This window comes from Pagrus pagrus (assembly GCF_965226575.1).
Source record: "Pagrus pagrus genome assembly, chromosome: 18".
NCBI lineage: Eukaryota > Metazoa > Chordata > Actinopteri > Spariformes > Sparidae > Pagrus > Pagrus pagrus.
This window is the reverse complement of record NC_140202.1, coordinates 21,974,845-22,001,397: the sequence shown is the minus strand read 5'-3', so window position 1 is coordinate 22,001,397 and position 26,553 is coordinate 21,974,845. Positions and strand designations below refer to the sequence as shown.

Here is a 26,553-nt window from a genome sequence, read left to right as displayed (position 1 = left end):
AGTTATACCCAGTAGCAATACCAGAGAACAGAAAATGTGGTGTGATATTGGGAGCTGTAGGACTGGTTCAGGATTTTGGAGGTGCTGTGAAATATTTTCAGATTATAAAAAAAGCACCTTAAAGTAGCTGTGTAGGATTTGAACATCTCTGACTCTGAGGCAAAAATGCAGGCTGATGCCCCCTCTAGCTTCAACCGATGTCACCTGGGATCACTGACGACGGAGGACCAAGAACAACACACAAGCTGCATCAGTTGTCAGTCGGATAATCTCCTTTTCTACAAACCAACGTGTAAAATTAGCAGATTCAAGCAAATGAAAGATGCTATTTCAACCTAAAACAATCTAAACAGGGCTTTTGAAGGCATACATGTATGTTTTTGTTCATAATTTTGTGCTTTTTCTTTCTTTGAGGTACGCTAAAAATTGTCTTGAATGGCTGCTGTGGCATTAAGGGTTTTTGGTGGGAATATGATTAACCTGTCAGTTGGGCAGGGGTCAAATTTAGAGTTGGGCTGCACTGAACTCCCAAAATTATGAGCTACTCGTAATATTGACTTTTTATCTCATAATATTGACTTTTATCTCATACTTTTGACTTTTTATCCCATAATTAGTACTTGTAATTTCATAATATTGATTTTTATCTCAGAATTATTACTTTTTATATGATAATATTGAGTTTAATCTCATAATTTAGACTTTTTGTCCCATAATATAAACTTCTACCTCCCGATTTAGACTTTTTATTTCATAAGTTTGACTTTTTGTCTCATAATTACTACTTTTTAGCTCATAACTTACCATTGGAATTGGTCAAATTAAAAAAAAAATATAACAATTTATTTATTTATTTATTAATTATTTATAATCAGGTTAAGTTTTCATCATATTTGTACCCTGGTGTCTGATCCGGCTCCGGCCCTGGGCCCCGGTGGCCCCGGTGGCTCCGGCCCCGGGCCCCGGCGGCTCCGGCCCCGGGCCCCGGCGGCTCCGGCCCTGGGCCGCTGTGCGGAGCGTCAGTTCAGCGCTGTGTCACACGGGGCGCCCGCTCCTCCGCGGCTCGGTTTGTTTTCCGGGTGATGCTGCTCTTCTCTTCAAAGCAGAGGAAAGTCAGGGGCTCATGTGTCAACATCCAGGGCTTCCCCGGGGAGGTGTATCGTTAACGTTATTCCAAAAAAAACCCCTGATGTTCCTTTGAGGAGCGTTTTTATTTTTTGTTAGCCCGACCATCCTCGGAAGCAGCGGGTTTTTGTGTGACTGCAGAGACCAGAGGACGATCTTCGGCTCCTGCTGCTTTGACGCTAGCTAACGTTATTATAAACGATGACAGAGTACAAAGTGCGAATAGCGTCTCCAATCATTTGATAATATCTGGGGACCTGTTAGCTTAGCCAGCTAGCCTGGTTATTCGATTAGAACAAGGAAACACGGCGAAACACACTGCTGACATGATGTTTCCTCAATCAAGGCACTCGGTAAGTTGGCTAGTTGAACTTGTCCCAGTAGTAAAACTAAGCAGCCGAGCAAGCTGAGCTAACGCTAGCTAGCAAGCCGACAGCTGATGTTAGCTCTGCTGGCTGCAGGTTGCTGTCAGCTTGTCTCACAATGCCAGACCCCTGTACACCTCCTCACGACGTTTGTACCCTTACAATGGAGCAGCTTACGTCTTTAAATCAATCCAGATACGAGCTAAAACACACGCTCACCGGTATGTGGCTGCTAACACAGTCTGCTGCTAGCTAGCTACTGGTCAAAACAGCTAATTTAAGTTGATGGTTGAGTCTGTGAGAGTGAGTTGGTGTGTTTTTTGGTCTTGGTTAGCTCAATTTCATGTTGCTACAATCAACAAAACAAGTGCAATCTAAATATAAAAGTGCAGCAAATGCACTTACAGCAGTTGAGTGTGACAAAGAAATCTGGGCACATGGTGGGGAAGGATTTTGCCTGTGAAATAACAAATACTCCTGCAAATAGTGGGCAGTTTGTCAGACATGGATGGGATCTGTGAAACAGCTGTGTAGTATGTGGATTTAAAGCAGAATTAGTCAAATAGCTGCTCTTCACAGGCAAAAAACTGCAGATAAATCATGCAATTTGTTTATCCTGACAATCAAAAGCAGGGATGCCCAAACTATTACTCTCGGAGCGCTTTAAATCAAATTTATCCAGCCAAAAACAAATACATATTGTATTGTGTTGCACTGCGTTGTATTAAAGATGCAAATGGCACTCGGTTCCCAAGTTCCCTCGCTTGACCGACCTCTTGTGCAAAGTGTCACTCTGCCCCTCATGTTCAGGTTTATGAAAAATAATTAATAATGTAGGATCCTTCATATTCAAAGAGCATTTTACTCCACACAACATACAACAAACTTTTAAATAATCGTTATATTATTGGAGTTTATTGCGATACATAAAATGTATCTCGATATGTTGAATTCTCCTCAAAAACATTTAATAAATACTAGCACTGGGCAACAAAATCAAATATTTTGAAGAAAAAAAAACAACCTTATACCTCAATATATGGTAAGACGATATATATACTGATATTTTGCCAACCTCTTATGTGACGTCTTGTAAGTAATCAACGGATTGACCAGCACCATATCGCATTTTGGATGCAGCTTTTGGACCTCGGTGTGTCCGGGTGACTCCATCCTCTCCGTTCAGTCTCATAATCCCGCTGGAAACCTCTTGCCCTTGTGCCACTTATTTAGAGAGTAATGAGGTTTAGAGCATTAGATAAACCCTGGATTACAGCTCGGGACTGATGGTTTAAGTGTAGTCTATACATATCCAGACTTCTAATGCAGTCTCCAAATACCTCGCACATATGGTCGGCACTTTAATCTCGCCTTCTGTAAACACATTTCCTCAATCACCACGATCGGGGGTCCGGACAGAGTTCAGGGTGGGGTTTTTTATTTTACTTCTAAAGACAGATGTTGTGAGTTCAACGTGCTGTCTGCTTCTCCTCAGGCTGACCTTCATTTAAGCGATCCTCTCAAGGAGTTAATCTCAGAGGTCAATCTAATGTTTCGAAACAAACCCGAGCACGCTTCGATTGAGGGACGCAGATTTTTTTTTAGCAACAGGATGCAGACATGTACATCACTGGACCCAGTATTCCTGGGGTCTGGATGTGGAGCAGCCTACGACGAGGGAGTAAATATCTTGCGTGAATAAATAAAGACTGATAATGTTGTTGTTGTTGTGTGACGCAGGCATCCTCTCAGTCCGGTCAAGCTCTCAAGTTCACCACCTCTGACTCCTGTGACCGCATCAAGGATGAGTTCCAGTTCCTCCAAGCACAGTACCACAGGTACGCAGCTATCATTTCAAACACTAGAAATGTTCCTTGCTTCATTGTGAAGCACTTTATAAAGTCTGTTTCAGTGCGAGCTCTATGGATTAATCACTGATCATCCTTCTGACGTTTAATTATGATGACCGAGATGTTACAGATGGTTATATGATGGTTTACAGGTACATGTGGGCGCGTTGTACATGGCCATAGTCGTGCGTAATGACAGCTGTTACTGGAGAAAAATGTTTAAAGGCGTTTCTACATCCATTTATGGATGATTTTTGGGAGTGGAAATATAGCAGTGTAGATCTATTAAACAGAATCGGGCGTACGCACAGCTTAATAAATCCGACGTAAAGAATTTATGTGCATATTTCTGTCGTTGTCCAGTTTTGTGCATCTGGCCCGAAGAGTTGTGGAGTAAACGTAATTCCCAAAGTGTCACTATTCCTTCACCGAACACATTCATACATGTCCCCTCGTACTGACCCTCATCGTTTAACTTTTCTCTTTCAGTTTGAAGTTGGAGTGTGATAAACTGGCGTCGGAAAAGTCAGAGATGCAGCGTCACTATATCATGGTAAGTGTCGCTGTTTACTTCTATCTCACGTCCTGCTACATACCGAAGGCGTCCCGCTCGCTGGGCTGCGGTCTAAGCGCAGGAATTCAAGCGCACACCACGATTTTCTAGATCATCTCCGTTTCTAATTTCGAGTTGTGCACGGTCACAGATTTGTGGGGGAAGGATGTGTTTTTCCGTTGTGGCTTCTTGTCACATGATCAGCAACTGACACACGCTTTTGAAAGCGTCTCTGAAAGCCAACGATCAATTAAAGATGATGCAACAAAGCTTCCTCTGGTTTATAATCACGTGTATGGTTTTCTTTTGCTGTAGTAGCCGAGCTAGTGTGTGCCGTTTAGAGAATGATGCTTTGTGTGTAGGTATAAAAATAGTCTTTAGCTTCAGTTTATTCTCATGTTTCTCTTTTTCTCACTCTTTCTTTCACAGTACTATGAAATGTCCTACGGGCTGAACATTGAAATGCACAAACAGGTAATCATAGTCTCCTCTAATAAATCCTTCGTAGAGCGGCTCAGATCTGGTAGTGTGATGGTCTGAAAGTTTTTTCTTCTTCTTTTCAGGCTGAAATAGTGAAGAGACTGAATGGCATCTGTGCTCAGGTGCTGCCTTACCTGTCACAAGAGGTAACGCAACTGTTAAAATATATTTACAACACCAAATCTGAGGTGAATTGATGCAGTATGACCGTGTTGTCTTTATTCCAGCATCAACAGCAAGTCATGGGCGCCATAGAGAGAGCCAAGCAAGTCACGCCCCCTGAGATGAACTCCATCATACGGGTAAGCTTTATAAACAAGAAACAGCTTTTCTCCCTGCAAGTGGCTTTAGGTAATGGATGAACTGCAGCTCGTCCAGAGCATGAAATACAATTAAATAAAACCATATATGAAGCCAGCAGGCTACAAATGACTCTTTGTGTTACAGCATATTGTGTTCAAGCTGAAGCTGAAGCTCTGACTTGTGAACTCACAGTGTTTGTACCCTGCGTGTGTTTCCAGCAACAGCTCCAGGTGCAACACCTGTCCCAGCTCCAGGGCCTGGCCCTGCCCGTGACCCCGCTGCCCTTGGGCCTCACCCCGCCCACCCTGCCCGCCGTCTCCTCCAGCTCCGGCCTGCTCTCTCTCTCCTCCATCCTGGCCAACTACTCCCACGGTCAGGCCCAGGCGGTGAAGGAGGACAAGGCCCGGGAGGCCGCAGAGAGAGCGCCCCGAGGAGAGGACGGGGATAAGTCAGACTAGTGCAGACACAACGAGAAGGTTTGGAGGGGGGGGGGGCGGAAAAAAGAAAGGTAAAACTGTAACTGTAAATGAGATTGATGTAAGTCTGGCTGCCTGTCTGCTGAGTGTTGATGTAGAGGAGTAACTGCAGGGATGATGACGAGCAGAGAGGGCAGAGGTGAAACTTGTGGACGTGCAGAGAAGGAAACTGCTGAATGGCTGAGAGTTAAATGTTCTTATTATTTAGTGGTAATAGACTCAGTTCAGGCTTCTAGACTTTAAATAGATGCTTTTTTAGTGTAAGCCACTGTTGTAAGGCTTAACCGAGATAAATGTTTTCCCATTTGGAGTGAGAGCTGAGGATGAAGGCTAACAGCAGTGTCCCTTACATGGCTCTGAATCTCACAGGTTTATATTTCTTATGTTTTTTTTCTTTTTTTGTTATCAGATCTGTTTTCAGTGTTTTTTTTTGTTCATGTCCTCTTAAATGCCTCTGATCGTTTCTTGTTGGCTCCTGTCTGCCAGTCACAGTCAGCAGTTTTAACAAGTTCCCTCAGCTTTTAACTTACAGTAGCTCCGTCACCACTTTTTTCCAAAATGAAAAACGTTGCCTGGAGCTGTTTGGACCGTGATACCATTCAATTATGTACTTGGAGCCAATTAAATATTAGTCCGATGTTAAATGGGATGTTTTTAAAGGGACATTTCACTTGTCAGGTGCGTTCAAACCCCTCAAACATAAAACAACGTGACTTGTCGACATTTTCCTTCATACGACCAACCACTGGATGCGTTACCTTCGTTGTGTACCTCAATCCCAAATAAACGGGATTATATTGCGTTTAAAAACCTATAGTTTGTACAAATGGTAGTATACCCATCTTTGAGGGTTAATTTGTGTTTCATAGGCCTAGCTGCTGCTGCTGCTGCTGCTGCTGCGCACGCTACATGGCATGGACCATGTCTCGTCTTTAAAGGTACAGTGTGTAATATATCGAGTATTTAGCAGCATCTAGCGGTGAGGTGCTAGATTGCACCACTCCCTCGCTCACCTCTCCCTTTCAGAAGACGTTGGAGAAGCTCCAGAAGCTACGGTGGCCCTCACTGACAAAGACTTCAGACATTTCCCCATTTCACTGTCAGAATTTGAGACATTCGGTCCGATATAATTTGGAAAGTCTAAAAGAGCAGCATGATTAAATTATTTTATTCCCATTCAAGTTAGCCGGGCACTAAACCAGAGGTTAGCCGGCTTGGTCGGCAGAAGTCTCTAGTGCGCATGCTTTATCGGCCCCACAACATGGAAGTCGAGCCATTTTGGCTTCATGGTTCACTGAGCAGCGTTCATAGGAATGAACGGGGCTCCGTCTCCACGGCTGTGTCAAGATTTTAATGTAACGTCCTTGAGTTACAGCAAATGTTGAAAACGGGAAGTAAAATAAGTGGCTGTCCTCGTGAATGCCTCTTTGTTTAGTTTTTCTCCGTGCAAAACATACCTGATCTGTCGCTGGGCTCCTGTTTGAGGAAACGTACATCACAGAGAAGACCTATGGAGCCCTTTTTAAATGAAAAATAGCTCTGCAATCTAAAAACACAGGTTAATGTTATGCGAGTCAGGTCGCACAGTTTAAATGCTTCATAGGGTACGTAATATTACTTTACAGACAGTCACTCCACAGGATGTGGAATCCTGCTTTATACTCCGATACAATAAAAAAAAGCTTGACTACTTTTATTCGACAACATTAAACATAGTAAAATAGAAATCAACTAATGAATTACGAGGTTTTTTATTTTATATCCAGCAGCTACCACGTTACCAACTTTAGTAATGCTTTCACATGAATGCACCAATTATTATAATCCAGAGATCCTGGAAACATTATTCTGAAATGGGCCATTCTACATAACGAGTACTGTCACTCTTGGTACTTTAAGTACAGTTGATACAGTACTTACATGGAGGTTGGGCTTCATCGGTGCCTTTGCTGACTGATGACCCAACAGCAGTGGAAGTGATGTAACGCTCGTCTGTACACAGGAAGGTTTTATTTATTTGTTTAGTTAATTCTATTTTATTTACATCTTATATTAGTGATATGTATTCATTTGTAACCAGCAGTATCTTACATTTATCACTTCATAATAACCATAATTACGGCCAGGCACAGCGCCTGCGAGGGAGGCCCTTCATCCAGGAAGCACACTTCGGCGTAAAGCCTCTGCTGTGCCAAGTGGTGTTACAGTCCAAGCCATTTATCCAAGTAATTATGTCCACAATCCCTTGACTTCATACATAAAACAAAAACTAAATACTCATTCTCCTTTGATACCTCTGAATGACATCTAGCCTCCCTGCCAAACATCAAAAAGTACGGGCTGTACTGTGTTGCAAGGTGCTTTTTTGTGAGCAGTCCAAACATCGTGGCCTGCAGGTTTCTCTCTTCAGAGGGAAGGCCTCTGCCTACACAAATGCATCAGTAACCATCCTCTGTTACAGTACTTTTTTTTTTCCTGTTTTCAACATCTGCTGTAGCTACGACAACCACAGCTGGATGTCTCTATCATCAGATTTCTATCTTGGAAAGGCAAAACTCTAACGTTTATTATTGCTTCATGCCGCTGCTTGTCCTGATCTCGTATCGCGTCTTGGAGTTTTCGTTTCTTCCGATCCGATCCGACATCCTTTATCAGATTGGGGATTCAAACTTCTCACAACAGATTGTGTGGCAGGAAACCGCAGCCGCTCGCTCTGCTTCTTCTTCGTCTTCCAAGCCAAGTCATTTCCCGCGGCCACCCACTAAATTTAAAAGCGGCTCATTCTGAGGTCACGAAAACGCAACTTCTCTTATTTCCGGTTGATTATACACTAATTAAAACATACTTATGAATATCATATTCCATTTCTGCCGAGTGTGTTCTGCTGGATGCCGCTAAATATTACGCACTGTACCTTTAAATGACAAGAATTTAAGCTCTGAAAGGAATTGACTTTATTTTGTGTTTTCGTGAAGTTAAAGACAGGCTAATTAGACATTCAAAATGTGTCTGTGTGTGCTCGAGTGAATGTGATTGGAAAGAAGAAAACACTTGTTTAATTTAACTTTTTTTTTTTTTTTTTTTTCTCAAAGCACCTTTTGTATTTTCCTCGCCCTCCCATGCTCCTGCCCCTTCCTCCTACTGGTCCACTCTTTAACTGACCAAGACTAACTTGAACAGGATCTAAACTTCAGAACCGGACGGTTGTTTAAAGAAATACATGTACTGTACTTCTGTAAGTTAGCACACTTCAGTTTATACTGAGACTGTATCAAGCACCTGTCTTTTTCTGTCTTGTTTAACTCATGTGTGATTGTCAGGGGAAGATCTTCTCCCTTTTTTTTTTCTTTTTTTCTTTTTAAATTTCACATTGTTTTAATGAAGAATGTGTCTGGGGTGAGTTGCTAAAGCTCTGTAAGCAACATCAAGCAAGCGTTCCCTCAAAAAACAGCAGATTTAAAGACGATTCTCACAGTCGAGATTTGTGTGGGTGACCGAAAGTTTTGTTTCCTGTTGTGAAAACCTCACAAAAAAAACCCAAAACATGTCAAGTATTGGAATCAATGAATAAAAAAGGATATGTCGAGGTCTCTAAACATGCTACTGTGACCACATGACAAATTCAAAACCTTTTCAGAAGCTATAATCACTTTTCAGACGTTGTGATCGGAGTATCCACATCTGACTATAACTTCCTGAAACCTACAACCCAACATCTGGATTGAATTGTAATCACATTTTCTGACATTATCTCCTGGATATGATGTCAAGGCTCCGTGTCGCATCAGCTTTTAGAAGCGAAGCTTAAGCAGCTACATCATCAATATAGTTTAGAGTTAATTTGCCCACTTTCTACATGTGTTACAGACATAAAATAAACATTTGCATCTCATTTAGATCAAGTAAAACATACTTTGTGCTGTACTTGAATATCCTTCCTAATATTCTCTGTCATCACTCAATTTAAAAGTCAGTATAGCCGATCTCAAGACACACGAGTGGCTAATTTCTCATTGGTATAATGTTCTTACTGTACGCAGTGAGTGGTGGGTGGAGTTGGGTCACAGCTGAGGTGTGTGGCTGAGAAGCAGGGATGTTCATATTTGAGGCAGCAGAGGGCAGCAGTGCTCTCTCATCGATCATCAGTGTCATGAGGCGACATTCACAAGAAACAGACCTGTTCACCGGATCGTCACCGCTTCTCACCTGACTGTGGGCCAACACCTGAACACTGCAGGTGGCCGCTGTTGCAATGCGAGCGCTTCTCCAGAGCTTTGACAACCCACCTTTAACGTCTGAGCACGTCCGAGATCCTTTGTCCTCCTGTATTTTAATTTGAAAAAGCACTTAAGTTGCGGCTCAGTGCTCTCTTGTTTTGATTTTCTTCTTCCTGTCTGTGCTAGTGTTGGGGAGCTAAGGATTTTCCCTCCCTGGAGATTTGACCTTAACATACCGAGTGCGAGAACAGATCCGTTTCACTCGTTGCGCCGACGTCAGTCTCTGTAGAAAAACCTCCTTTGGCAAAACTCAGACATATGAATGGTATGTGTGTTTGTTTTTGCTGTGAAGGGCCAATTTGTATACATATGAATATATCAATATACATATTTTTTAAAGCATTTTTGTATGTTTCAAAGCTGCTTTTTAACGTGTGTGTATCATGGAAGATTTTGGTGTTGTCCGTGTGCATTACAAGCCTACAGTTAAAAGAGAGGCACAATGTTGTATACCATATCGTTTCTCCTGTTTTTTCTCCCATTCTCTCAGTAGGCAGTAACACTTAACATTGTTTTCTAGGTTTGTAAATGTTTTATCTTTTTTTTTTTTTTCTTTTTTTTTTTTTGTGCAAACAAAAACCAGTTAAATGTGTTTATGAACACAGTCTCATTTTAAGATACCTGGGGCAAAAAAAACAAAACAAACAAAAGATAAAAAACAAAGATGTAAACAAGCAACTGTGTATTCTAATGAGAATGAATCAACCTTTTAGCAGTAAGGAAGCTTCTCTGGTGCCTTACAAATAAAAGATGTGATTGAGAGTGCTCATTTGTCTTTGGTTGGTTACTGTCGGCGTGGGAAAGGACCGAGTCGGTCAGAAAAATGCAACTTTAAAGGGCATCAGAAACACTTCAACAGTGGCTCGTTGAAGCTGAAATGTAGCTTTTGTGAGCCACAAAAAAAAAAGAAAAGGTTATGAAATGAAATAGTTTGAGGTACGTGGAACAGGTAGTTGACTCAGATACGAGTTAAAGTTTTGAGGGATGACTCGGTACACGAACATGCAGAGTCACAGAGTTATTAAAACACAAAGAAATGACAAAATTCCCTTTGGATTAGTCACATCTCACTGGATGAGTCAGCACCGTGTGTCAGATTTAAAGTTCAACCATAAATGACACTTCGGACATGATCCATTTACTCCCATGCCGATGGGAGTTTTGTTTCGTAGTCCACAAAACTTTTCTGGAGCTTCACAGCAAAACAGTGTTGCAGCATTCTCCATAACAACTGAAGTACAGTAGATGGAGTTGTGTTAAAATGTAAAAACAATGGCTCCATTCAGCTCCAGATCCCAAATTTATTAGAAAAAGACTGGAGCTGTGCACCCACCCATTGATTTGCTTTTTATTTCCAGTGTCCTCGTCAGTCAGAATAATCCCCAGAACATGTTGTGAACAATTTTAAAGGGATTTCTTTGGTAGAAAGTAATCTAATTAAATGAAAACTACCCACAGCAGGTGTGATGCTCGACTGATAAACTGTTTAGTTGCAAAGAACTGATATAGTTTTATGTAATAACATGATGTGTTAAGAGCAGCATTTTTTCTTAATCAGTCAGACATATTTTATGCAACTCTGTACTTTTACTACTACCTGTTGGCTGACTGATAGTGATGTCATATTGGTCTAGACCTTGCAAGCTGTGTGGATTATTCAGAGTGAACACACTTTCTCTGGAAGAAGATTTTTCATTTGACGTGAGCAACACAGATTAAAGTCAATTCACCTCCATTGTCTTTAAGTGGCAAAACTAAACCAGCCACTGTGGTGAGGATCATACCTCTGACTTGAAAAATTAATATTCACAGCACTCTGATATAGCCAGGCTGATAACTGAAGTTTTTAACGTGGTGTCACAGCCCCATTCCTTCGGCACGGAGGAATCCCTTCAGGTCCAGACATGAACCCTGCGTCAGCGTGTTTAACGAGAACACGGCAGAGAAACGCTCCAATGAAAACACTGAACACCTAAAACATTCCCTTGCTTCGTCACAAAAAAACCCCCCTTTGCATTTCCTTGAAGTAAGCACTCAAAGACGACACGCTGGCTAATATTTATGGAGAAAAACTACACAAAACAACCGGCAGGCTGACAGAAATGATTACATGATGTGCAGCTTCAACAATAGGTTACACTTTGTTTATAAAGAGGGAAGGAAGGAGGTCCACGAAGGTGTGTTTAGTTCAACTTGGAGCGACATTGTGGCTCCGCGAGCACTTCAGGTGCAAGACACTGAAATAAAATAAGATGTGTGGGATGAACGAGTCCCAAAAATGTCTCTATTTCCGAAATCCGTCTACACAAGGGAGTAAACACATCCAGAATATTGTTGCCAGCTCAAAAAGTTGCACTGTGGCGTCACAGGAAAGTGGCGATACATTCCTTAAAAGCTACACAATTTATTAGATACAGTAGTTAAAAACATAATAAAAATGTTAGCACTATACATCATCGCGTAGTTAATGCAGTCCATAATAATTACATGCATATCTTCTAAAGACAGTAAAATATAGAGACAAAGGCAGATAAAATCTAGCTCCAGTGTGGGTAAAACAAAACGTCTTATCTGACTGCAATAAGCAACAAAGTGGACAACGTTCAGCCTCCGAGGTGTTCGTCACGCCGGCCAAGGACAGAATGAAATCTTTGGTGGGTGTTTTTTTGAAATTTACAGATCTCTGTAGCAGCCTGCAGCGGCACTTTTCAGTTTAACTCACAGCGCGTGATCTCCCCGACGAGTCTAAAAACCTTTTTCTTTTCCTCATAAAACGCAACCGAACATAAAAAATATATATCATTGCACACTTACGAACAGAAAAACACTACAAATCAATCACATTTTCATTTAAAAACACGCACACACCCCGACATAGAGACGCGCAGACGGAGCTTCTGTTCCAACAGGTTTTGGGAAGTCTTCATAGCTGTAAAAAAAAAAAGTTGGGAAGTCGTCTCCGAGTGGAGCAGGCAGAGTCTGGATTTCCAGGTAGTGGTTGCTGCACTATTTTGTTCTGTACAAGTCACAGGTCCTTTGGTAACGGAGCTGCTGCTAGAGAGTTGTAGGCGCAGGTTAGTAAGAGTAGCTGCTGCTGCTGCTGCTGCTGCTGCTGTGAGGAGCTCACTAGGGTCCAGGGTAGCTGTAGTGGTTCCTCTGCTGCGAGTCGGGAGGCTGCGGGCTCGGTTTGCGTTCCAGGTGTTCGACCTCCGCCGTGTCCTGCCGCGTGCAGGGAGGGGGGCGCTGCTTGAAGAAGTCGGACACGTATCGGACCTTTGGAGAACAGAAGGCGAGGGTTAAGATGAGGAGAGTGAGCAGAGTAAAAAAGAAATAATGCGCTGGTTACACACGGTCGTACTCACAGTGAGAACGGCGATGAGAGCTCCCTGCAGCAGCCCCACTATCACGTCGGTCGGGTGATGCTTGTAGTCCGACACGCGAGTGTATCCGACGTACACCGCGAACGCCACCAGGAAGAACTGGATGGTCGGTCGCACCAGCCGCGTCCACTTCCCCTGCATCCGGGCCTGGACGTAGAGCTGCACACACAGAACGCACATTAAATCAGATGTTACTTGAATTAAAACATTTTTTAGAAACTCTACAGATTCAACTGCTAAATCTTCTCCCAACAAATGTCTTCTAAAAGCATTAAGGCAGAGTTTTTTGGTCTATATCTCAAATATGATTGATTGTTCTAGTGAGCTTCTTCTCATTGAAACAGAAAGTTCAGTTTTAGTATGAATTTGTACAAAACGATGACCCCGCTGTAACTATCTCAACACTAACAGGGATTAGACAGTCCAACCTGTCATCTTCCGGCCATTGTACAGTGTGTGGTGTTACAACAATGATGTTTTCAGACGACAGCTCTGTGTCCGTGTCGACCATCCCCTCCTGTTATGAGTCGCTGTTGAGTGTCTTTGGTAAACAGACGTCTCACGGACACACAAAGTCTCACGCGATGACAACAAAGACGACGACGCACTCACCGACAGAAAGAGCATGGAGTACATCCCGAAGGACGAGTGGCCGGAGTAGAACGACAACCTGAGGAGCAGAAAATCAACAGAAAATGCACTCAACACTCGATAATAAAGATTCATAAAGACACGGAGAGGGTCGGAGTGGTGAGTACCTGGATTCAGTCACATTGCGAGAGCCGCCGGTGCAGTTGATATGCAGCATGTATCCGTTGCAGCTGACCGGAGCGCACACGGCTAAGAAGTTCGGACGGGGACGACCTATAGTGAACTTGGCCAGGTCGGTCAGCGACTGGCTGACGGCTCCTCCGAACAGGAAGGTTCCCACCACCTTGTAAAGGGCCGACAGGTACTGGTTGAACTGGGAGTTGGAGTGCAGACGCTTTGTGTGCACGAGGTAAGCCTCTCCTGTGGTGATCTGGAGGACACATTATAATAAAAGGGTTCATTTTTGATGGCTGTGTATTAACAGCGCTGCTCAGACGAACAAGATGCAGGGACTCACGATGACGATGGAGCAGGTTAGGGTGACGGCGGCCATGCCTCCGTGGGAGATGGTGTCTCTCCTGTAGGGGTAGTTGATGCTCTCATCGTTGCAGTAGATTCCTCTTTGGTACGGACTGAACATGAGCGTCAGGATGGCTGAGGGCAGGGCCGCTGGAGGGGGGAGAGACCACAGATTACATTTTGATGCCAAGTTTGTACTTTTACCTCATTAAAAACTTTGAATGCAGGACTTTTACTCCGAACTGAGTATTTCTACATGGTGGTACTGTTACTTTTACTACAGCAAAAGATCTTAGGACTTCTTCTACCAGCATAACCAAAAAAATAAATAGTGAAGTATATAGAGGCAATTGTAGATAAGAATTGTGTTTAATTTGAGTGCTTCTGAGTAGAAGACGATGCAGTTGAGATATCGAAGCAGTAACACTATAGTCTTTTGCACCCACACTGTATTTTTAAAAGCTGGAGGTCAATCCTGAGAGCAGCTTCAACCCCTCAGCTGCAGGTTCACCAGTGAACCGCAGCACAATGAAGCGCAGCTCAGGAAACAGCTAAGAACACACTGATGAACTCATGTTTGGGCTTTTTTGGCCAGAAGGCCCGACTCTGTCAAGTAAATGAATCTGTCATCGGTGGAGCTCAGTGGCAGCAGCTTCACCTCTGCAAGGTCACAGTCGCCCTCTGCAGAGGCGCCACCTGGGACGGGACAGCCGTGACCTTTGGCAGCAGGGCAGCGTTTACACAGAGAAGGGCCTGGGAGCTGAGGACAGGACACACACTCACAAAACTGCTGAAAGATAAAACGGGGGTCCAAAAAAAGGCACGCATTTATAGAAACTAGAAAACTCGGTTTAACAGTTTCTCTGCAGATGCAGACAAAAGACTCAGAGTTCAGAGGACATAAACCTGTCTCTTAAATCTGAGCGGGGACAATAGTCTAATCTTCGGGGCTGATGTCACTGACCTGCTGTACTCCTACTATTAAAATTGTCTTCCTGTTTTCAAGAGCTCCTCGTCGAACTGCCAAAGCGAATAAGAGCGAGGAATGGATGGCGTTTGTTTTCGCGAGCCGGAGCTGTGTGTTAACCGCCGTAAGAGAGGCTCTCGTCTAACAGATTGCTTCCTTCCTCCTGAGTGTGTGACCGTCGCCGACAGGCAGAACTAAATGAAACCACGTGAGGACACACAAACACAGAAAAGGAAAACACGACAGGTAATTTTTAGGACTTTAATTCCACCATGACGTCATGTGAACTAATGTGGATGTCAAGTGGAGTGAGAATTAAGTCTGAGGTCATGTCGCCTGTCAGGTGTGAACACTTACAGCCAGTGTTTCGTCCTCCCCGCTTCCTCCTACGTACAGGAATATTAATGAGAACACAACGTATGAATGGACTTTGTTTTATGAGTCACCGAGCAGTTGCATTCACCGAAGCAAACAGTGTGCACCTCCTTGCATGGACAGAAATACTAAAATCACCTCTCGATCCTTTATGTTCCCTTCCAGGTTTCATAAAGTCTAAATCTAAAGAAGTGAAAACACAGCGGCTCAAATGTTTCGATGCACAGCAGCCACACTTTTTTATGGGTGTTGAGTTATGATGGAAGAAAATGTAGCTTTGTAATAGGGAACCAAAACAGTGAAGTTGCTCAGAGCTAAACAATGAGCTCTGAAATGCCGAGGGAAGCTGCAGATTCAGGTTATTATTCTCCGTAGGTTCATTGCTTTTATAAAAAAATGTTGTTGAGAGCCACTTTAAACCTCTGAGAATGCCGTGTTTCTGGCACTCACAAGATGACACTCACATGCCTCCACAAAGGCCCAACAGTCCTATTTTGTACACACTCGCGAGAAAAAATCCTGGATCCGTCCCTTTATCGGGATCCGCGCTAAAAGTTAACAGGGTCTATTCTGGTCTGAAACACATCCTCCATCCAAGTTTAGTGGAGATGCGTTGACCAGTTTTTGTGTAATCCTGCTGACAAACCAACCAACGAACAAGGGTGAAAACATAACCTCTGTGGTGGAGGAAGCAACAGAGACCATATTTAAAAGAAAATAAATGTAACTTCCTGAAGAAAGATGGTTGATTGTTAAGTCTCATCTCCCGATCGTCAAATCCTGACACTTTGGGTGGATGGCCAGCCCGAAGCACGAGGATTTAACAATCATGGATGAGATTCAACACAGTGAACTTTAATTTGTGCTGATTCTGGAGGCTCCTGCTGACTAAAGCAGATCTAGCAGATCTTGATTTTGCATATTTGAGACTTTACGGTGTATTTGTGCTGAAGTTCAGCATATTTAACAGTTGTGTCGTGACGTGCAGGCCCTTTCATACATGTTTGCTTTGTTTTGATTGAGTTTTTATCAGACGATCAGTCGGCCCCACCCTCCACACACTGACTTACAACACTGCCATTTTCCTGAACAAGCGCCACTAATGATCTGATGACGAGCAGTTTCCTCATTAAACTGAATTTATTTCCATGCAGAGGAAGCCCCCCCCCCCACACTTTGCTCTACACATCTCCGGGTTCATGATTCCAGTAGGTCAAGCGTGCTCTCTCAGCTCGTCTTTGAAGTGAGCTCCAACCATTGTTTATTCTGCAGGGTGCAAGGATAACATTTAGATAAGAGAGGGCCTGTTTGACACAAGTCTCTGGTGGCTGCGCACTGCCAGGCCGGAGACGTGTGGGGATAGAGTTGGGCAATGGTCCTGCCACACACACACACAAACACACACACTGTAACCATCACTAAGCTTATTCAACAACAGAATCAGTGAGGAAGTCAATCCCCCTACGGATCAAACATCCAGCAGCCCGTGGGAGCCAAGCCCATGGAGAGATCCTATTATCTGGGTGGCACTGACCTCGGTTTTTATCTGCTCTATTATTCCAGAAGGCCTGGTATGTTTTTATAGGCCGGTGCTGGTGTGGCGAGGCTGGGTCGGGCCGAGCGGACAGAGGCTCATTCCCCAGATTTACTTCAAAAAAACTCCATGAGAAGAGTTTGTTTGTAGGAAAGAATTTGACTCTATTGAGGGGAGACAAGTTGTTCCATGTATGTGTAACAGCAGTTTTATTTATTTTTTTAACAGCACCAGGACTTCCTGGAGAAAGACAGTTGACTGTTGAGTCTCATGACAAGGTGGTCAAATACTTTCTTTTGGTTTGGCGTCCGACCTGATTAACTGTCTTTCTCCAGGAAGTTGCATTCTCCTGCTGCAGTTTATCCGCCGTACGATTACATAACACAGCTCTCCACTCTGAGATGCATTAACAGGACATAAGTGCAAAAATGGGACGGGATCATTAGGTCAGTATTGCATGAGTACTGAGGACTATGCATGTCTTCGAACTCAGCCTTCATGTTGATCTTAACCATACACTTGTAAAGTTTTGTGAGTGTTTCTTGCACGGTTGTGAAACCATCCTGCTGACAAGGATCTGCTCACAGTCAGACAGACGCGGTGAAAACAATACCAGCTGTACCACAGTGGACAAGAATGACTGGAACTGGGTTACAATGATCTGCAGTGGCAACGGCCCCTTTCCGACTTCCTCTGTCCCAATTTCCGGCACCCTTGCTCGGACCATACCCATCTGTCAACTCAGCCTCGGCTCCAGCTCCGCGCTAAACACACAGAGGTCAAAATCACATTCATCCTTCCCACCTCTCTGACACAAAATGAATAAATGCATCTCTGAAAATGTCAAACTATTCCCTTACAGTACAGTACTCATGTACTTGGCCTTAACTTTTCAAGAACTCACGAACTTCAAGAAGACAAGACAAGAAGCTTGGTGACAAAAGGCATTTTACACACAATGTTTTATAGTTTTAGAGACTATTATAAGTTTTTTCTGCCCGTACCTCCCCACATCTTTCCTTTCATTCTTTAACTGATATGAAAATGTACAAAACTGAGGGTTTGTACCTGTATCTGTCTGTACTTTGACTGTAACTTTTAATACAGTAGAGCAATTCAGTAAAACAGAAAAATTACACTCTTCGGCAGACTGTAACAGCTTTTATCATCCTGCTGACATTTTACATGTAGCCGAGTGTTTTTCCTCTTTCGATAAACCTTCACAGCTGCAAACAATGTAGAAACTGGTTCCAAGCTCTTTCACAAGTGGCACGCACACACAGAGTCTCTGCTGAGTTTTTGTCCTCGGTAACAAAACGTCCAGCGGAGAGATAAAAAAAGGAAGAAGGGAAAGTATTGTTTTACGCTTTCACAATCTCTTCTGGAAAGAGCGCACCCCCGATTCCACTTTGAGAAAATAAACACGATGGAATCTGGGATCAGACACAAGTACAACTTCCCCTTGACCTCTGACCCAGCGGGAAGTGGGAAGTGTTCCTGTTATTCAGCCCCTCAAGATGAGCAGCGGAGGCCTGCGAATAACTAAGACATTGATAGGAAACAGAAACAGGTAACAGTGTTAGGAGGTGAACATTTGTCCGAGGCCTGAATGTAAAATCTCGACAGACGACTGTGAGATCTGTGCATCTGCTCGGTGGCCTTGCAGTTTGTTTGCGAACGGGGATTCACACTGAGGCGCTCAGAAAACTAATATTTAACTTGGAAAGATCCTTGTTTGGTTTATCTTGGCTGTAACTTAAGCGCTCACCAGCGCTGCACTGTGTTTCTCACTTTCGGTCTTGTTTAATGGCTCATTGTTCATCTTTTTGGGGGGTTAATCTAGTTAATCCGTGAAAACTGTTGTTGGAAAGAAGACTCATTATCTCCTGAGAGGACGGGGGTTTTTCTTGGGAAAGTCCTACACGACAACGGATGATATATCTTGCAAAACCTTTTTTGTATGAAAAGGTTGAGTGGTTACATCTTTTATCTTCTGACCCACACCGAGACGATTACAAGCCCTTTGAGTGCCAAGAGTTAAAGACGCAAGCCCTTTCTGCCAGCTGATCCTGACGTTCTGCCCTCACACAGCAGGGCTTCGGGACAGAAATGTACCAATCGGGCCAATCCAAATCATCTCAAAACAAAAAAGGAAAATGATATCAAGTACCGGACGACTAAATTACAAATTTGCACAAAATATGTGCTGTCGATACAAAGGATCTTCTGTCTCTCACTCTCTGGAAAATAATCAGACACATGGGTCCAATGATTATCCTTCACCCTCTGCCGAGTGCTACATTTCTGAATGCTTTCTATTATTATTAATGTGCATTTTTAAAGGACTGAGTGCGATTGATGGTTCTCTCTGACAACTTTCCAGTTTGCATCATGTTCAGGGCTTTGTAATTAAAAACAATCAATCCTGCAGATCTCTTGAAGGTCATATCTTACTGAAGACGTGCACTGACAAACCGACTTTGACCTTCAAACTGAAAAAAACATGTTTAGCTCTTCCTCTCTCACACGAAACCACCACAGAACTGAAAAGACCTTCAAAAAACCACAGAGTTAAGTGGTAAGAGTAACACGTCTTACCCTACTGAGTTTTACAAGCTAAAACACACACACCGCACACACACACTTTCTCTTCAACATCCATCGTTCATTTTCACACAGGAATGTCAAGGAGCAGAAGTCAACACTTGACTCTGACATATCTGGCAGGGCAGATACTGTACGTGCGTGCGTGTGTCACTGACACAGCGGAGCGAGCATCTCAACGATGTCAGCAAAATGTTAAAATGGCACATGAATAACAATCTGCAGAGACAAACAACAACAGCTGTTGTCAGTCCAATCTGAAACCGCAGCAGCTCTGCAACAAAAACCCTTCGAGGTTTCTCAAACGCTTCGGTTCAAAACCTTAAAAGCAGCGAGTGGAGCTGTTTTATTGCTACATGAGCCGCAAACACTTTCAATTCCTCATGACTGATTCTCACATTAACAAAAAATGATTTGTTGTTATTACTGACCGTTGTCAAGTCATTCTGTACATCTCGTGTTGAGACAATGAGCGTTAACTGATAACTGATTCGTTGTTTGAGTCATTGTTTTAGCAGAAATAGCTCATCTCGCTGGTTCCAGCTCCTTAAATGTATAAATTTACTATTTGTATTTACTTTAAATTAAATTATATTTTGGCATAGGACAAAAAAAACAAACATTTTAAGACATCACATAGGCTGTCACAGCATTGCATCACATTGCTGTCTGTAGACCAAACGCTTTCCATTCAACAGTTGGTTCATATAAACAGTCAATCAAACAAGTATGAGTACCACTTCTTCCCCTCCTTTTACTTGCACTGCTTCACATTAACAGCCGTTTATTAACTCTCACTTCACTTTGCCCTGCATCAACATCCTGTTTGAGCCAGAAATACATCAAATTATCAACTTTCAAAACTGTGAAAACACCTTTTTTTGTCACACCATGGTCATGTTAAGACCTTATATAAGACCTGTTATGCTTTTTCATTTTGTTTCCCCTTTATGTAAGTGTGTTATGTAGGTTCTTGTGCATGTAAAAGATCTTAAAAGTAAAAAAAAAAAAAAGGTCCAGGTTTGCACCAACAGAAGCTCCTCTCCTCTCAGTAGTCCCGCCTTTAATTCTGTGGCTTTGTGACATCACACTCCATCACCATGTCACATATTTGTATAATTTATGCCTAGCGGCTAGTTTGGCATGTAAGAACTGATTTAGCACAGCTGCTCTGTCGTTGTTAGCGGTGCTGGCTCAGGCGTGTGTGAGCTGACCATTCAGAGCAGACTGGGTATTCAGTAGGACCTTAAAGAGACAGGAGCTAAAAAAAGACACTGCAACACGAGAAACTGATGTGTTACTTAACACTTAAGCATGTAAACCTATTCTAACAGTAAACCAAAATACAATTATGAACCTGGAAATGAGGAAATTGTGTCTCCTTTAAAAAACAAACCCTGACGAAGGCATGAGGCCGAAATGCAAAATGAGTTTCTCTTAACGTGTTAAGTCCTACAGCATTACGGTGGGGATGTTACAGTCACCTGTAAGTTGTATACAAGTTGAAGTGAGTCCTTCAAGCTCACAACGTCGTTACTTAACCGTCTGAGATCGTCTGACTGACATGTGAATTTCCAGAATGACTGGTATGCCCTTTTAAGTTTTAGAGGTTGCCGACCTGCGCCTCCCATATTCACGACTACAGCCGACAGGGTTTTGCCTTCTGACACCAAACCTATGCATCACATATTATACGGATCCTGCCAGAGATAGGCAGAGGACAGAAAGTGAAGGCTATTAATGAAAAGTGGACTCACATCTGAACCGACATAAAAAGGAGTTCCCACAGTCATAAAAAGGTGATTAAACAGTGACGTTGAAGACGACCTCTGCGTGGCTGAAAAGTGCAGCACCAGCTGGGCTCGGTCTTGTCGACAGGCAGCCGGAAAGACTACCGCTCTTCAGTGTCTCATAATGTACAAACACTGAGACAAACGGCTTTTATAACAGCGTCCGAGCTGAACGCAGTGAGTTCAGAGAGTTTCTCCACTTTGGATTTCAGCTGTGTGATGTCAACGCTGAGAGCAGAAGGTTCATCTAAACACAGTCGTGATGTTAAGAGAATATTTTGGCATTTTGAAAAATACGTATCCGCCTTCTTGCCAATACCAATCTCTTCTCCGTCTGCTAAATATAAACAGCTGGGAGAAACTCAGCTTAGCACAAAGACTTAGAAAAAGGAGGGGAAAGTTAGCCTGGCATTGTCTAAAAAAGCTTGCAAAATCTTATTTCCAGCAGCTCTAAAGCTCACTAATCCACACCTTATACCTCTTGTTTGATCTGGACAAAATCCAAAAGTATAAAAGAAACACTTTGCAGCGTCACGGGGAGCTATGTGACGGACTATTCTGGGCCAGGGAGCCAAGGCTAGCCGTGTCGGGAGCCAGCTCTGCAACAGCCAAGAACCTGTCCATCTCATGACCCCTTGAAAAATCCACGTGTTGGTTTTTGTAAGAATTAAACTGAATATAATTTGTTTAGACTTTAAACTCTGCAATAGAGATGCTCTGCCAGTGCCTACATTGACCTACATTGGTATTTTGGAGTAGCATACCATAGTAAGTGATGAAAAACCATGAAGAAAAACAGAATTGTACATGTAGTTTCATCAAATTTTACCAGATAAACACACAAAAATTACTTAAAGTTACCAATTTTTGGGTTATTTAAACTAGTTTTGCTATATATGCTTATTTAAGAGAAGGGTGCAAAGGTGTTTTAATACCTTTAATCTGCAATTTCCCCACAGGATACGCTGGTATTTTTGCTTATTGTGATCATGAAATGATTGAAGCTGCGACATAGAGATCAACCTGCTTCTCTGCTTCCATGCTTTTTTTTTTTTTTTTAGGATCGACTTAAACATGATAACGCAAAGAAAAACTGCAAGTTCAGGGCCGCCTGAGGGAGCTCTGTTTTCATTACCGAGCTTTAAAGGAGACGTTAGGCAGATTTCGTTACCTTCAGACAGAACTAGGTTATCCGTTTCCCCCTTTTTTTTCCAGAATGTATGCGAAGCTAAACTAAACGGCTGCAGCTTCGTGTTTAACTGGCAGTAGAGAGATATTGATCTTCTCTTGTAACACCGAGAAAGAAAGTGAAAGACGGAGACAGAAATAGTGAAACAAAAAGACGAACACAGCAGCCTGTTCTCATAAAAGTTTTTCACTGAGCTGTGAAATACAACTGTAGCCTGAATTCCTTCGTGACTGACGACAGTGGCATCTGTCTGCATCGAGTGTGTGTATGTGTGTGTGTGTGTGTGTGTGTGTGTGTGTGTGCGCTTGCTAGTTGCATATCAACTGTGTGCAGCGGTAACAAATAATGACAGGATGGAGGTTTGACTTGCAGAGGGGAAGAGGGGAAATAAAACACTGAGCAGAATCACAGATCAGTTACAATCTGGACACTCAGCACATTCCTGACACACACACAGACACACACACACACACACACACACACACACACACACACTTCTCTAAATGAGGGGGGATCCAACCTGATGATAGTTTACCCTCCACGCACTGATTATTGTTCTCGAGATCAAAAACAAACAAAAAGCAACAAGGGAGGAGAAAGATGAAGATTCTCTCATGAGATAAATGAAGGAAATTTAACAAAAATCAGACACGGGGATGAAGTGTTAGTTTGTACAGAGAGAGATAGAGTTTCTGTTAGCGTGAACCCGGTTATGAAAACCAGGAAAAGAAGGAACGTCTTGTGATAAAATGAAACTAGAGTTGGGAGATAAAACAACATAATATCAATAACGTGATAAAAGATACGTGTTTCATGGAGAAATATGCTTTTTTTTTTTTAAAAGTATCACTTTAATTAATCACATTAATCAATTGTCTGCCAAGGAGGTGACAAAAAACTTCCACAAAACTCTGACGGAGGATGAGTCTCGGCCCAGAACAGACCCCACAGATCCAGATAAAGAGACAAATCCTGGAATTGTTTTTCTCACCGAGGGAATTTTTTGACATTTTCGTTAATTTCTCTCATAAACCGTTGATTGCTGTCTAGTATTTATGAGCGATTTGATGTAGATCCAAATGAAAATTAAGATCTAACAGATTTAAATGTTTGATTGAGTAAAAGGGGACCGCTGGACCTTAGCGAAGGACTTTACTAGTTGTTAATGCCCATGATGATGTGATCCATTGTCTTGTTTTATCTAACCAGCAGTCTGGAAATGCGATACTATTCAATTTACTGTATCGTAAGACAAGGAAAAGAAGCAAATCTTCACATTTGAGGAACTAGAACTTTGAAAATCAACAAACAGTGAATGTACAGGAAATACCCGGACCAATACCCGTACCATGATGGCAGACTTTATCTTGTCCTCGAGGTGATATCAGATCTTCAGCTAATGGTTTCCCTTTTTTAGAAGCGGCTGACTCACCCACACCTCCGACTAACAAAAATCCCACAGCACACACTCATTCGCTTTAATACCCCCCCTTACACCATGATTGCAAGATGATAAACACATGAATCTCGAGCTTAGTCAGCCAACGAAGTGGTTGACTTAGAAATCGTTCTTGACGTGTCATTAATCACCAAACCTGTGGTTTCACAACTGAACTCGTAACACACAACAGTGAAATTTAAAGTTTTCTCTGCGTGACTTTACTCATCCAGAGCAGGAAGGACTTTCTCAGGAAGTCCTTGGCCAACCACGGGAACAAATTTACTATTTCTCCGATGAAATCTGCTCATCAGTATGTCCAAGAAATCCTTATCATGTCATATCTTAATACCAGTTTAATCCCCAGTGGGGGTTTTTCTAAAAAGGTGAACTATGTAGTTTTCAAAAAGAAATTCAAACTCAAAAAAGGGAATATTTCCAATATGAATGAAGGTAATTATTCAAACAAATGTATTTAATTATTTTATATTTTACCATAACTGAGGGGAACGAGGCCGTCTCATGGGCGCACGAGCTCAACCGCTCAGGGTGTAAATAACGTCTTTTCAAATAAATTTGGGACCTCAGGGCCTGTACGGAGACATTTTATTTACATTTTTTGTTGTGTATTACATTTCAAAAATAAGTCCCCAGCTACTTCAGTTGTTTGGGAGTTTTGCCGTGAAGCTCCAGGAATGTTTTGTTGAGTACCAAACTTCACCAGACTTTCCACTTTCCACCGGCATGAGGGTGAGAAAAGTAATGGCTGACTTTTCATTGTTGGGTGAACTCATCCTTTAAATTTGTAAAGTTAAAGCAGTTTGATGATTGTCGGGAAGTAAAAAGTACGATATTTTTCTTCTCGAGCGTGTTGGAAGAAGTAGAAACTAGCCTGGGAAGAAAAGACACAAAGATTTAAAGTACAAGTACCTCATTATTAGTACTTAAATACAGTACTTGAGTAAATGTCCAGTACTCCCTGAAGCTTTAGACTCCTTGTGAGATGGACATATTGAGAGTTAACAGTGGATTCAGGTGTGCACACAGACACACAAGCATATATTTAGAGTGTCCAGGTGGTTGAACAGTAGTACGATCATTATCATTCCTGCCTGTCAGTCACCAGACCAACACACAAAAGTTTCACCCTCCATACATCGACCCTGAAAACATCTACAGCGAAGAAACTCGGCGAGGAACGAACCCCCACGATTCCTCCTGTCTTTCATCATCTCAACCACAACCTCCATCAGCCTCATGGTGACAGAAATGTGAGCAGATGTGACACCAACAGCTGGAAGATGTCAGTTCTCTTAACGGCATTGTGCCAAGAGCGAGTCACAACAAGCAGCGAGTTTTGTTCCCTATACGCTGTACACACATACACACAGCAGAGGGGACCACTCAAAACACACACAGGCAAACACACACACCTGGCCTCCAGTTTCCAAAACAGGATTTTAACTGCCACAAAGAGGAAGATTCATTTACAATGATCTCTGCTCTTTGTTTTAAAAAAAAAAAAAGAAAAAAGAAAGGAGGCCACAGGGTGCAGGAAGAAAAATAATCCCTGGAAATTATTCATCAGAGAAACAAAAGGGAGACAGCTAAACTCTGCGTTGGGGGGTTTCTTCCACAGAGCGGACGCTGTCAACACGATGATATCAAGTTGTCCACCCTCAGCAGATCAGCAGTAAAAGCAGGATAGTGAGATAAGATAGGATGCATTTTATCTCTAATGATTCCAGGGAAAATAATCATTTCAGTGACAGTCCGACAAGCAGCAGCAGCAATCTTCCTCATGTTGGGAAACACTCTGTTTGGCCTGTTTGAACAAGATAGAGACCAATGATGACTTGCAACGTTTGATTACACTGCTGAGTGTCAAATCACTGCCTATGAGGGGGTTCAATGCAGGTGTTTGCAACAGATTATTGTGTAAGTTCAATGCAGGTTATTTTTTTTAAACAGGCATCAGGAACTTCTCCTAACCCGTGGAGCAACAAGTGGATTATCAGCCATAGATCTACAAATCAGGTGAGTTGGGCAATCCCATGCGTCACTGCGCAAACGTTTCAATAAAAGCTGGTTTATTTACCAGGTCTTTTTTAGTCACATCGCGCGTTACAGCCTGAAACTACTCATATTTTTCAGCCATGTTTGTCGGGAAGAGGGGAGAAGAAAAGGTTCAGACACTCACCGACAAAGACGCACAGAACATCCACCACGATCAGAATCAGCTTCTTCCCTTGTTCTGTCATGTTTCCTCCGGTGCCGCTTCACTTTCATAAAGAAACGTTTTTAAACGCGCACAGGGGCAGAGGTGTTTTCCAAGAGCCGCCTGGAGTTACTGTGGAAAAAAACTACAATCAGGGACAAGTCGACCTGCTCGCTCTTCCGGCTCCACGCCTCTGTGTACCTGCTCGGCTGTCTGTCTGTCTGCCTGCCTGTCTGCCTGTCTGTCTGTCTGTGCGCACACTGAGCTGTTTCAGGTGAGCAGCGGACGACGAGTTGAGCGGAGCGGCATCCTGCCTCCTTTTACGCACGGGGGGCGCGCCTTTCCGCGCAAGCAGCGGACTGAAAAGTGGGCTCACATCGGATTCCCGAAATCCCCCCTGTGGACTGGAGGAGAAATCCCCACTTTTCCTTTACTTTATCTTTATTTTCTCTTTCTCTGTTCGCCCTCTGGACCCGAGCAGTTCATTCACCCACGTGGTTAAATCCATGGATGGCACAA

The 26,553-nt window shown here is 42.8% G+C and overlaps 2 protein-coding genes across 2 annotated transcripts; one reads left to right on the top strand and one right to left on the bottom strand.

The window, feature by feature from the left end:
- The first annotated feature begins 1,004 nt into the window (after nt 1-1,004).
- On the top strand, nt 1,005-10,194 carry LOC311274128 (TLE family member 5-like). The gene is made up of 7 exons (XM_084381556.1): nt 1,005-1,478; nt 3,231-3,328; nt 3,830-3,893; nt 4,323-4,367; nt 4,457-4,519; nt 4,601-4,675; nt 4,895-10,194. The coding sequence occupies exons 1-7, from the start codon at nt 1,452-1,454 to the stop codon at nt 5,132-5,134; spliced, it is 612 nt and encodes a 203-aa protein (XP_084237682.1). The 5' UTR covers nt 1,005-1,451; the 3' UTR covers nt 5,135-10,194.
- Nucleotides 10,195-11,475: 1,281 nt separating this feature from the next.
- Nucleotides 11,476-26,346, bottom strand: plpp2a (phospholipid phosphatase 2a). Its single transcript, XM_084381132.1, has 6 exons — nt 26,017-26,346; nt 13,918-14,069; nt 13,568-13,830; nt 13,422-13,479; nt 12,792-12,968; nt 11,476-12,702 (listed from the first exon to the last, which is right to left on the bottom strand). Exons 1-6 carry the CDS (start codon nt 26,075-26,077, stop codon nt 12,556-12,558), a joined length of 858 nt encoding a protein of 285 aa, XP_084237258.1. The 5' UTR covers nt 26,078-26,346; the 3' UTR covers nt 11,476-12,555.
- Between the last annotated feature and the right edge of the window lie 207 nt (nt 26,347-26,553).